This window comes from Cygnus atratus, chromosome 1 (genome assembly GCF_013377495.2).
Source record: "Cygnus atratus isolate AKBS03 ecotype Queensland, Australia chromosome 1, CAtr_DNAZoo_HiC_assembly, whole genome shotgun sequence".
NCBI classification, from domain to species: Eukaryota; Metazoa; Chordata; class Aves; order Anseriformes; family Anatidae; genus Cygnus; species Cygnus atratus.
The window spans coordinates 51,582,784-51,596,012 of record NC_066362.1 but is presented as its reverse complement, the minus strand read 5'-3'; the positions used below and the strand labels follow the sequence as shown (position 1 = coordinate 51,596,012).

General features: G+C 31.2%; 1 protein-coding gene across 1 annotated transcript in view; it reads left to right on the top strand.

The window, feature by feature from the left end:
• Nucleotides 1–12,747, top strand: part of LRRIQ1 (leucine rich repeats and IQ motif containing 1) — a 111,207-nt gene extending 98,460 nt beyond the window's left edge. Inside the window, 1 exon segment of the mRNA XM_035551674.1 lies at nt 12,608–12,747. Within this exon segment, the coding sequence (XP_035407567.1) occupies nt 12,608–12,747 (140 nt within the window).
• The last annotated feature ends 482 nt before the right edge of the window (nt 12,748–13,229 follow it).

The following is a 13,229-nucleotide window of genomic DNA, read 5'->3' as shown; positions in this document are numbered from 1 at the left end:
TGTAATGTAGCTGAAGAATATGTTAGCATATTTCTAATACGTTCTACTATATTTTGTCATTTGTGTACAAAGTGACTTATCCAAATAAATGAAATTCAAAGGCCCCAAATTTTCATTATAGAAAATATAAGCAGTATCAAATAACTTTGGGAAAATTATTAGAATTCATAAAACCATTTAAGCAATGCAGTTTCTTGAAATGTTTTGTGTCAAAGTAGAAATCAGGCTATTTCATAAATTATATGTAATTGCTGATTTTTTTTAATTCTCTTTTTATAAATGTTAACTTTTCACTTTCAAGGAAAATTAAGTTAAAATTCAAGGAAAACATAAAACATTTGCGATCTCTTGTTTTATGATGTATTTTTTAAGGCTTTGAATTAAAGATTTATTTACATTCTATTAGTCTACCACAGGCAAAAATAACAGTAAGTACAATTTGTCCATGCTTATGCACTAGAGTTACATTCCTAAAATTAGATTAGATAAAATTTAGCATCCTAGTCTCAGTTAAGTGCAGCCATCAAGAAAGAATAAAATTCTTTGTCTGCCTGCCATCTTAGAAAAACTTGAATTGCATACTGAATTTTCCAGTTTCTCTCCATTGGCTACTAATGAAGCCCCACCATTTAAATTAGATGAGATTGCTGACTACTAAGATCCTGAATTTAGTAGCTGAGCTGCAAATGTCAATGGCAAAATTATCATTCTATTCATATGTTCAGAATAGAATGTATGCATATCTGGAATAATTCAGTTAAGTAGTATACACCACTTTCATATTAATGTATAACTGCTGTCTAGATTATAACCTACACTATCCTGCCATCCAGAAAAATAAATAAGAATCAGCTCTTTCTCTGAAAAGAGAACTGTTACGCAGAACTTGCCTTAGGAGCTTTAGTACAGTAAATAAAAAAGTGCCATTGTATTATGCCTTCAAAAAGAAGAGACTAGGAAAGAAGCAGGGAAGAACAATCCAACTGTCAGAGTCATAAGTGTGAGAGACAGACAGTCTACCGTGTCTGGTAATATATGTATTTTCACAAAAGACATACCTATATAAGCACAATTACATGTTCATTCTCCTTTCTGTAGTTGGGGAACTAAGGAAAAAAGGGCACAGGATTTATGTTTTTCTATATATGTTTCTGTATGTATTATTATTTGTCTATATATTTTTTTCATTGTGGATCTAACAAGGCTAAACAGCGATGATACATTAAACTGAAATGCATATTACTTATAAAACCAGACATTACTGTTATCTTTCTACAATTTATATGAAGTAAATAAGCACGTTGATTGTATTAGTTCAGTTTGCCGAAGACTGTTGCTCTTCAATAATTTACAATAAATTATTAGCTCAACGGGGACCTTAGTCTGAAAACATTAAATGTTTGCCTCTTTTTTATATGAAAAATATATTCATTATATAATACTTTCCTGCTGTATTCCCTCTTGGTTTTGCATTCTGAAATATTTAACGAAGAAGCCTGGAAAGTGTTTTAGTGATTCAGTAGGTGTATTCATTTTGAATTAACAATGAATTGGTATTACTGAAGAGGTTAGAGAAGGGACTGTGACCTTGAAGGTCTTTCCATTTTAACTAATTATTAAATCAAGTCCTTACACCATTTTTTCAGGAGAATTTGACCTCAATGATCTGACAAGATTTAATCAACAAAACATAGCTACACTACCACTTTACATCCTAATTATTGGTAGGAAGTCTTCAGCAAACTGTGCTGTACAGCTGAGGGTTGTTACTAAATATAAGAGATGTTAGGGGTATCATATATGTTTCTTACATATAATTTGTAATTCAGTAATTGCATCAGTAAATCAATGAGATCCTCCAGATTGAAAAAGCAGGTCTAAAAATACTGAATAAATTATTTTAGGTACATTTACTGAAAAAAAAAAAATCAAATATGTGTGATACTGAAAAAAATGCATCTCATATATTTCTGGGTCATGACTGTAGATGAATGATCATGTTTTTGTAAAGACAAAACATGTAATGCTTCAGTGCTTTAATTCAGAGAGGTTTTTAGAAAGGCTAAGTCAACATTTTCAGAAGTATTTTGGGGAACTGCCAATTTTCAATGTACTTTTTGTAGGCCTTATTTGCCGAGGATAGGTTCTTAGCATTTCTGAAGTTAAGGTTAAAGAATTTAAAGATTGTTATCACCAGAAATTACTAGGTGTTTCTGAAAAAAAAATGGATGGAATGAATTAATCCCAAACTAACTTAATTCTGTTCCTTGACACAAAAATGAATTTAATAATAAAGGAAATGCTGTGGACCTAGTACATCTCAGGTAAAGGAAAACATTTCTGTATAGCACTTAGGATATTTGATGTGCTTCTGTGTTATATGTTCAAAGGGAAAATTGACTGATATGGGTTAAATTATATTAACAAAAAAATAATAATAATAATCAAAATGTAAGTAAAAGATATAACCTCAAGAAAGAATAAAAAGTGCTCGGTCAGACTAGTTATCAATCCAATTTAGGACCTTGCCTGGACTGACGGCCAGTACATTATGTCTCAAACATACTACCTTATATTCCTTCCAAAAATCATAGTTATTTCTTTCTGCTCTCTGGTTATTTTTTCTTTTCTATTTCTTGATTTTTGGGGGCTTTTATTTTTATTTTTTCATTTTTTGTCCATTCTTGTCAAACTGCTAAGATCTTGATCTTTCTGATACTTTGTGCCAATGAGTTGCAAAAGGAAGCATGTTTAAAAGACCATTTGCTGATTGTATTTTCTGCCTTTAAATTTTTTACGTTAACTCACTTTGCTTTTGTAAAAAAGGGCAGAAAAGAAAGATATTTTTCCCTGATGTGTACCTTCTCTGTAACACATACCCCTGGTCTGTGATGTGGTTAGTGCCTTACAGAGTTTTATTAACATTTTTATTAACTCTGTGAATACTGGTGTGAATTACTGGTTATAAAATTTGTTAATGAACACTTTCCTGAACACTAATAGTGTAGTTAACACTAAGTTACAAGGTGGACATTGAATTTTTTTGCAAGAATTAGAAATTGTAATTATTTTTTGATAACAAGCTAGACGGTATTTTTTTTTATACTAATCCAGAGTTTGTGAGTAGGTTATGACAATCATAAACTCCATTCTATCATCCCAGACTGGTTACATACAATCAATGTTGTACATTGAGATGAGATGTAAAACTACATTGTCTACCTATCATCAGCATTTTGTGTTTTTCTATACTCTACAAATCTTAAATTTTATTTTCATTTACTTTCTTGTTATGTGACCTGCAATCTTTTGACTGGAATTCCCAGAAGCCCAACGGGAGCTGGGCCCCTCACTGTTACTTAAAATGCTACCTGTTATTCTTAATTCTTTTCTTCCCCTAATCTTAGTCTTTCAGAGAGTCTCTGATTTCTGTAAAATATTATTTTTTTGGGGAAACAAAATTAAAAAACGAAACAAACAAAAAAGCTTGGAGCTCAACCTTGTAATTCCTTAATCACCCCTAGTTCTAAACATGACCTTTAATTGCTATCTCCACTGCAAGACATGTATCGGTTTCATTTCTCAGATAAATTCCAACTCTACCATTCTCATACTCTGTGAAATTAAATTAATGAAGTTTAATAAAGCTGTTCTTACAGTGGAAAGACTTCCAACTCAGTAGGAAAAAACAATCAACCAACCAACCCCCAAAAAAAAAACAACAAAAAAAAACCATAAAAACCTCCCTTAACTTTGTTCACTTTTTTCACTTTCTTTATTACACCTTTCAATTCTTATTCTTCTTCTTGACAGAATCCCACTTTTTTTTTTATTGCCTCCCTTTCTTTTGATAAATCAGAATCCCTAAGAAAATTTTCAGCTTTGTTTTAAGGAGTGTGATACATCTTTACTTCTTAAAAAATTCCTGCTTTCCTGCTCATTTCCCCTTACCATTATAATTGTCTATATATTCCAGTTCCATAACCGCTGTCTTTCATTTAGGATTTGTAAACTCTGTGTGTGCAGTAAACATTTCATTTTTAAGATCTCTCTTCATGCTTTACTCTCATTTATGTTTTACTGAGAAACTTCAGCTGGTATTTTTCCTCCCTCCCTCCCTCCCTCCCTTCCTTCCTTCCTTCCTTCCTTCCTTCCTTCCTTCCTTCCTTCCTTCCTTCCTTCCTTCCTTCCCCTGTTTTATCTCTTTCTTTTTTCTCATACATTCTCCATTAGAAGTTTGCCATGTTACAGAAACTGAGTAAGAAACATTTTAGAAACATATGATCAAATATGGAAGTACTTATTTAGTAGTCCTTTCAGTTTCTTGCTGTTTACCTGCTTAGTAGAATTTCTAGAAGATAACAGTAAAATTTATGCTTTCTCCTTAGAAACATTTAGAAATGCTGTAAGTGTATAAGGGATATTTACAGTACTAATTACTTGTCCTTAGTAAAATGATGAACCCAATTTACTTGAAAAAATCACAACTGCTATCACTATATTAGGAATAAAGCTATCTCTTCTGTAAGCCACATCTGGTAGTATGACCACATGAATGTTAAGACATGCATTTTGTCCAGTAAAAGATTATGGGATAATTCCATACTATGAATATTTTTGTTCTCAGGAAATGAATATATAGAATGGATGAAAAAGGGTTCCACAGTTCTGAAGTAGTTAAAGTTTACCAGGTTTTGAAACCTACTAGAGAATTGTGATTATTGCTGTGAACATCATTTCAACATAATATTTTTTCCACTGAGATTCCTCTGTACGTCTTACCAGAATACAAAATATGCCTCAGAAAAGAGCTGATATTCCACCACACTTTTTTGCATAACATATATTTATATGGTCATAGGAAAACAGTTAGAAATGGATTAAGCCGATGTTGTATGCTGAAAAAAATGCAAAATAACCTCAGTCTGGAAACTCTTAGCCACATTAGGGTAGAATGGTGCTTAGGCAAGAAGCTGTGAAAAGGAAGTGAATAACAAAAAAAAAAAAAAGAATAAATCCATACAATATTCTTCATTATATTTTAAGCACCTTTTAGTATACTGAACTTTACTTGATGTCCTATATGCAAAAATACACAGCACAAGGGAACTTGTTCATGCATAGACAGATATAAAAAAAAATACTTTTTTGTGGGTACAGTAAGTGAATGTATATATTTATCCACATGAGAGTAAATATTTAACAGCAGATTCAAGAATTTTGACTTGGATTTTTTTTTCTTGGTTCTGTAAGTAGCCTGTTAGTTGATATTAGGAATGTCATTTTGACTTTCCATAGATTAGTTCTTTTAACTGCTGAAATGACAACTGAGATATGTACTATACTGTAAAGTTTATATACCCACTGTTGAAAGGATCATTATATTTAACTGTTAGGAAGGGCAAAGGGACTCCTCCTCATTTATGAACTGGGTAGACTATTTGGAAGCTGCCATGTCAACAAAGGAGTAATGTTACAGATGTATATACACAGGTACAACCATGCAAACCACAGATTAGTTAAAATAGACTGATTAAATCAAGGGATGTGTCAAATGAGGAATTGATTGATTCACAAAATAAAAAGTTAATTAGTGACAGTGTATGTCTAACTATTATTCTTTGAGAGTTTCTTAAATTCAGTTACTGATTTTTTTTTTCTAACTGGGAAGATGTTTGATTAAGTAATACAGAAGTGCAGTACTCCTTCTAGAAAAGTTATTAAAAATAGAACAAGCAGTTTACAATGATAAAACCAGGAAAATAAAGAAACAAACAAAAACAATAAAAAGACATGTGTCATAAATTTCTTTCCAGTATAGATTTAAGTCCTGAATGTGCAAGTAAAGTGAATCAGCATAAGTGTCACCATTCATTTTCAGAGAGCTATTTATTAATATTATCTGTTTGAGAAGAAGGCTTCTCTCAAAAATGGACAGAATGATCATGAAGTCTATGACCATGAAGGTAAAATGAATTTCTAAGGTGAAGTCCTGTCTTAATCAAACCCAGTAAGCCAGACTAGTAAACCAGATTTCACTATGATACATGTATCTAATACACAAAGAAAGAAAAAAAAAAAAAAAAAAAACTTCATTTTTTCCTGCTTTTCCTCTATCCACAGAAAAAACATCCAAGTGTTTCCCTGTTCTTGCAGTATGCCATCGTCATAACTTAATAACCCTCTGCCTTTCTCTCACTTTCTTTCCTGCTTCTTCTCTACTGCTCCTGTAGCTAGACTCTGTCACAGAGAGCATAGAGCAAGCAGGCTCCTAAGTTCCCTGACCTAGCATGACTTTCAACATTGTTTTTAAGAGTAGACATGCTCCCTGTAACATCATGATAAAGCATGTTTCCATGTTGCCTGATGTTTTAAGGAACATAACCAAAATCACCTCTAATCATGTAGAAACAATTTGTATATACTTGATCAAATTTGGACAGATCCAAAAAACAAAGCTCTGTTGCTTGGCAAATTTCAAGTCATTTCTGCAATGGGCAACATAAATATGTCATGTATTTTTTTCTTAGATGAGACTGACTTTTCTGAAAACTTCAGCCAAAGCCAATAAGTCAGCCTGTAAAATATCATCCTAAATGGACAAAATTTGGGAAATAGATAAGAAGCTGGAATACAAAGGAAATATTGGTCTTTAATAACCAGTGGTGCTAAAGTCCTGTTTATAGTTAGGAAAATGTTCTATTTTACAGGAACATCTTTGGAGCATTATGTTTTTTATGTTATTTTATCTCTATGTGTAGAAAGGTGATTAATAAATGTTTATAATTTATGTCATTATTCTTGTAAATGTTTGTCTGTATGAATTCCTTTATGTGTCTGAATTTCATGTTAAGAGTTGAAGAGCTGAGATTAATCAAATATGTAATTGCTAGTATGATCTGGTTAGAATAGTATCAATGTTTGATAAACAGTTTAAATTCATTGTTTCTACAAAATATTAAGATTAGTCTCTAGTCCTACAAACTTGAAGACAGGGAGATTTACAAACAAAATTAATCGTTTGCTTACCCCCTCCCCCCCACCCCCCCCAAAAAAATGTTTTAGTTTCAGATCTCTATAGGGAAAGGAGATCTATCTTTACATATAAGATGCTCCTGAGGCTTCTCAATACTATTCAAATATGCATGTTAAATATAGAAACATAATGTAAATTTAAAATACAATATTTTGTTTGTTTTAATGTAAACAATGCAACTCAAAAAAAAAAAAGAGAACAAAATTTGTGATCTGACTTCAGTATAGCCATAAATACCATAAATAACAATATTAAAAAGTAACTCTTCTGAGATTGTCACATTCACCTTTTCATAGACCTGCTGAACCTAGCTTCTTTCCAGAGCTTAAATTGATGTAAACGCTTTGCTGGTAAGGATTTGTTCTGGTCACTTTCATTAAAATGTTGATTTTTTTTTCCCATGCCTTCTTATGCTGTATTTGCTCTTAAGTAATACAATATGGTAAAGACTTTGAAATATATTCTCTCTCCAGACACACAATGTTAGGTGGATCGATAAATGCCCTATGACGTCTACTATGCATCACAAAATTTTTATCATAACCTGTTTAACCAAGCTTTTCTTCTTGGACACCAAGAATTTTATTCAAAACATTTTACATATTGCATTACTGATCAAAACAGAGGATATGTAAACCTTGACATTTGTTAAAAGACCCAGGCTTTAACCAAAAAAGACCAGAACAAATCAATAGCAGAAAACAGATTAAACAACAGAAAAGTAACTGCTTAGAAATAGAAGCTTGTTAACCAAACCCAAGACAAGCTTTCAGCACGTAGTCTTTGTATTTGATATATACAGACACCTGAATATATTTCAGAATACACTCGAGCTTCATATAGTCAAAAGTTACAATTAAATGAAAGTACAGCAAATTGCTATTACAACCTGAATCTTCCAAACCTTTGGAAGATAGGAGAAATTCAATTGTTTTTCTTGGCTACCAATTTGTTCCCATATGAGGGGGTATTAGAATAACTATATATCATGTTAAATTATACTTAATACCATGTTCTAGTTCATTCTAGTACCCATAAATGGTAAAAATGTTGTTGTTGTTACTGTTGTTATTATTATTTATTGTTACGGTTGCAAAATTATCAGTACGTTATAGAATAAAAACAATGTATTACTTCTAATTTCTATTTAGTAAAGATACTTACATATGGGCTTGAAAAAATATGAATCTTTTTGTTATTGTCTTTTGCTTAGTCCCATTACATTTATGGAATATAACATTAAAAAAAAAAAGTATTATGTGCATGCTTACAACTATTCATAAATCACAAATATACATATGCATACCTGTATATGTATGTATGCTTACTAAATGAAAGATATGCCTTATAGATTTCTTTATAACAAACTAAGACTCTAAATTTCACCTTTTATTTTTCCAATCAAGTTCTGATAATATTAATTTTATTTGTTCAGATATACTTATACACAAAACACTCATTTGCAAGACACACATTGTAATTTAGGAAAGAAATAAGGTATTGCAAATCTAAGCTTCCTGTGAAAGCCATTTATCTATATTACTATTACTAATGCTGTAACAGAGTACTATAAGGATCTCTAAAAAAAATAAAAATAAAAAAATAAAGTATTGGATTGTAAAGTAAGACTTCCAAATTAACTGCACTCTGAAGAACATGTAAAGTATCTCTCAGTTTTTAAACATTTTAATAATTCATGAATATCTGACCTTGCAGCATTTTAGATGCTTTTGGTAGAACATGCAAAATGTTTGCATTTGCAAGCCATCATTGTTTTTAGTGAACTCTTGTTTTATTCTTCTGTTCATTGAACCAAGTATCTTCCCCACTTTTTATTATTTTCTCACCTTTTCTTAAAATAAAGAATATGACTTAAAAATAAGCATAGAAATTTAATGGCACATGTATGATAAATCAGTTAAGTCCTATATTTGCAATGCATTCCATTTGTATATTTTCATTTTCCTTTCTGGTTATTCCATGAAGCTCTAGGAGAAAGATGCAATAAAAAGATGTCTTATATTTGACTTACGCCTTCATCATAAATGAGCTGTTTCTTTGCCTTACAACACTCAATCATAATTAACATTTAAGCAACTAGTAGTTCTGTAAATATAATGTCTGAGAATTAAGTATAACATGAATAGGAGTAAGCAAACCTCATTATGCTTCTATGCCAGTCTGGCACATAACTATTTGAGAATTCTTCTGTAGGGAATAGGCTGTTTTGTCTCAGTGGAAGTTTTTCATCACTCCAGTTAGACCAATAACTAGATCAGCAATGCTGATAATAATACCCATCTCTCAGTTCAATTGAGTTGATATCAGAAGTACATTCTCAAAAGAGCAAGCTTGTTTATATCCACTTCAAAGACATGAAGGTGGAACATACAAAGGGAGTGAGCAGCTGAAGGAACTGGAATTGTTTGTCTGGAGCAAAGGAGGCTGAGGGGAAATCTCACCGTTCTCTTTAACTACCTGAAAGGAGCTTGTAATGAGGAAGGTGTCAATCTTCTCAGTGATAGGACTCAAGGCAATGACCTCAAGTTGTGCCAGGGGATGTTTAGACTTGATATCAGGAGGCATTTCTTCATGGGAAGGGTGGTTAGACAAGCTGCCCAGGGAATTACCACCCCTGGAGGTATTTAAGAGATGTGTGGATGTGTCACTTAAGGACATGGTTTAGTGGTGTACTTGTAGTGTTAGGAGAATGGTTGGACTTGAAGGTCTTTTCCAACCTAAATGATTCTATGCTTTGCAGTGTGCACACTTTACAAGCCTAACTTCCCTGCAATGATTTCATTTTATTTGTCTGAAAATGCTAAGAATTCTATGAATGATGGGAAGGAAGGATATAGAGTTAGCCTATGCTTTGATTAACTTTCTCTAGATCAATACTGTAGGTAAAGCTTAAAGCAGACAGTAGAAAGTCTAACCAACACTATAGGCTGCATAGAGAAAAAGAGTGCCGTGACCACCAGACTTTGGGATATCCTCTGATTTGTTAAACCCAGATTCAAGGGAGCAGTGATTATCTGGAATTTTGCAAAAATAACTTAAGGCTGAGGAAATTGTCCTGCCCTGCTACTGAGACCACAGGGTCTAGAAATTCTGAGCCATGATTCTCACATAGAAGGTTCTTTTGTCAGACAGATTATATACACTCAAAATTAATAAATTGTTACATTTTACTTACAAAATATTTGACTATGCTATCCTCTAAGCAATGTATCAATCGGTTACAATTAAAAATAAAAAATAAATACATGAACTATTGACCGTGAAGTTTAGACAAGTACAATTCATGCTATGACAGATACTGCCATCATTCTGCCAAAATAAAATGGTATATTACTAATTTGTAAAGACTTCTCACAAGTATCTTATAGCAAATTACAGCAAGTCTTCAGGGATTTTATTATGGAATAATATACCTTTCATAGCAATGGAAGGACAATATATCCCTTGCAATGAATTGCATATAGTTTTAAGTGGAAAGCCAGAAAACTGTATTTATAAATTTCTGAAATCCATCATGAAAATAATATTTATCAGTACAGATAAGTTCATAAACAAGTGTGGTTGTTAGTCCAGGAATAATCCAGGTTAGGCAACTAGGATGTTTTTGCCTTTCTTTTTTCTGTTTTCATTGGGCTCTGTCACTTTTAAACTAATTTTCAAATTTATTATTATTGGTTTTGTTCTGACATTTGTCTTTTTTCAAAATAATTCAATAATAATTCAAAAGGTAATTCAAATATTTCTTTCATCAAAATACAGAAATAACTGCTATCTCTAATATACCTTTATCATTGATATAATCTTGAAGATGAATGTATTAAAGAGTCAGTCTCAAGCATACACTAGCCCAAAATATTTTTCCGGTCTAAACATGTAATAGATACTTCCTTTTTTTTTTCTTTCTTTCTTTCCTTTCCTTTCCTTTTTTTTTTTTTTTTTTTTAAACAGATGTCATATTCCACAGTATTAAATCTTTTTATGGTTTAACAACATTTCCAAATTCAGAAAAAAAAAATCTTTAATGAAGGGACACAATTTCTTTTTTTTAATATTATCACCATATTAGATTTATTTTCAAGTTTCCTTAATCAATTAACTAATTTGAAGGTCTCAGGTTTCAATGAATATATTACAGTTCCCAGTCAAAAGAATTAGTAGAATGTTTACTGCTTAGTTAAATAACTTTATTCTATGCTCTTTAACAAAAGCCTTTCTGTACTAGATATCTTCTACCATTTGAGGTGTCAGATAAAAGGATCCAAAAACTGGGGATCCTGTAAAGGCAAGACAGTAGCATTTTAGACCTTTATCAAGTAGACCTAGAGTAAATTATATACCTCAAAAAAAAAAAAAATCAATTAACTACATCCATAGAGCTGTAAGTAAACAGACAGGTATCACATTAAAGCTACTAGAAAACTCTTGACAACAAAAAGAGAGAACTATTTATAAGATGCATTTGCAATAATTAAAAAGTTCATAAAAAGGGAACACTAAGCTGGTAAAAGCTCCTGACATTTAGATCTAGCTAACTATAGAAAAGTATCCGCAAGAAAACAGAAAAGTTCTGTTTGAAAATGTATCACTATTGTTGCCTATATTTCTAAATAAACATGTTCAATTATATAATTTAAGCATTGTTTTATTATTATTATTTTTTGGGGGTGGCTATTTATTATGAGAAATTTAGTTTTGCTGTTTCAAAGTACCAAGAAATTGAAATATCAAAAATGTTTACTAAAGGTATGTAATCAGTAATCTTTTCCTTTGATAGGTGGCAAAAAGATGTTTGTAAATTTTGTATTTGATAATCCATCACAGTAATTATATATATATATATAACTGCTATACTGTGAACATCATATCATCCTCTTGGCAAGTTTAGTTTGTTTTCCTCAGACACTTAGCATGCTAATAGGTGTCTAAGAAAGACATTTCCATCTGTAAAATGTTGTTTTGTATAAAGTAAATATAATAATTTGAATCAACTCTAATAGTTGTTTAGTTTATTAAATTAGTATATAGCCAGTATATAGCCAGTATATACTGGCTAAATTATTCAATTGTCTATATATATGACAATTATTATTTAGTACATTTCTGTGTGTGCTTAAACTTGCTTTGGCATCATTTAGCTATCTCAAAGTCCAAGTATTTGTGGGCTTTGAAAGAAGAAATACTTTCATTTGGTCTAAAAACAATAACTTGTTAAATTGATATATCTTCTGAACTAGACCTACATCAATTTGGAAGATGCTAATTTATCTGTGTAAAATATACTCAAAATAGACACATAGTGGCCCTATTAAAAATAGGGTAATTTTGTGTAGTAATTTTACTGTTTATTTTCATAAAGGCTTTTTTTTCCATAAATTACTGCTTTTTGAAAATACTTTAATAACTTTTAAAACAGAGAGGAATACAGAGTTAGAAAAGGTGTTTGCTATCAATTTAGACATAGCAATATATTTTGTCATATTAAAAGGAACATGAAGCAGTGAAATTTAGTGTTTACTGTTGTTTAATTTCATATATGTGTTTGTTGCTTAGAAAAGAATATATCTACACCAGAAAAATCACATCTGGGTCCATCCTGTAGAGAACGGATATCATTTCGAGACCATCCAGTGCAGCTCAGCGGAGGATGGGGAACAGGAAAAAAGAGGCAAAAGGTTAAAAATGTTAGTTGAATATTGGAGATTGTTTGACTAGTTGATTTAATCAAATTTTTGGTTTCCAAAGCATGTGGAGAACTGTTTCTTTTTAAGCCTGTGAATATATATATATATATATATATATATATATATATTTGGTTTATTATCAGTATAAATAGTTTCAGTTAACTAAATGCGACATTTTGTTATACATAGTTATAGTGGTTTTGTTTTGTTTTGTTTTGTTTTTGGTCAAATTACTTTATACCTGTCAGTACGTTGTCATACTTTGTGTTTTCAATTGCTTGTATGTTTGTGTGGTTTAGAACACAGAATCAATTAACTCTATAAGAATTGTTGTACAGTGAGCAAGTTTAGGCTTGTTTATAAGAAGTGGTTGAGATGTGCAAATGTAGTTAGTAATAGTTCATGTTCATATGATGTATGCTGTATATCAAATCTCTAAATACTCCTTTTTCACAAATAAAATACATGCTTATAAACTGTATTATGGACTA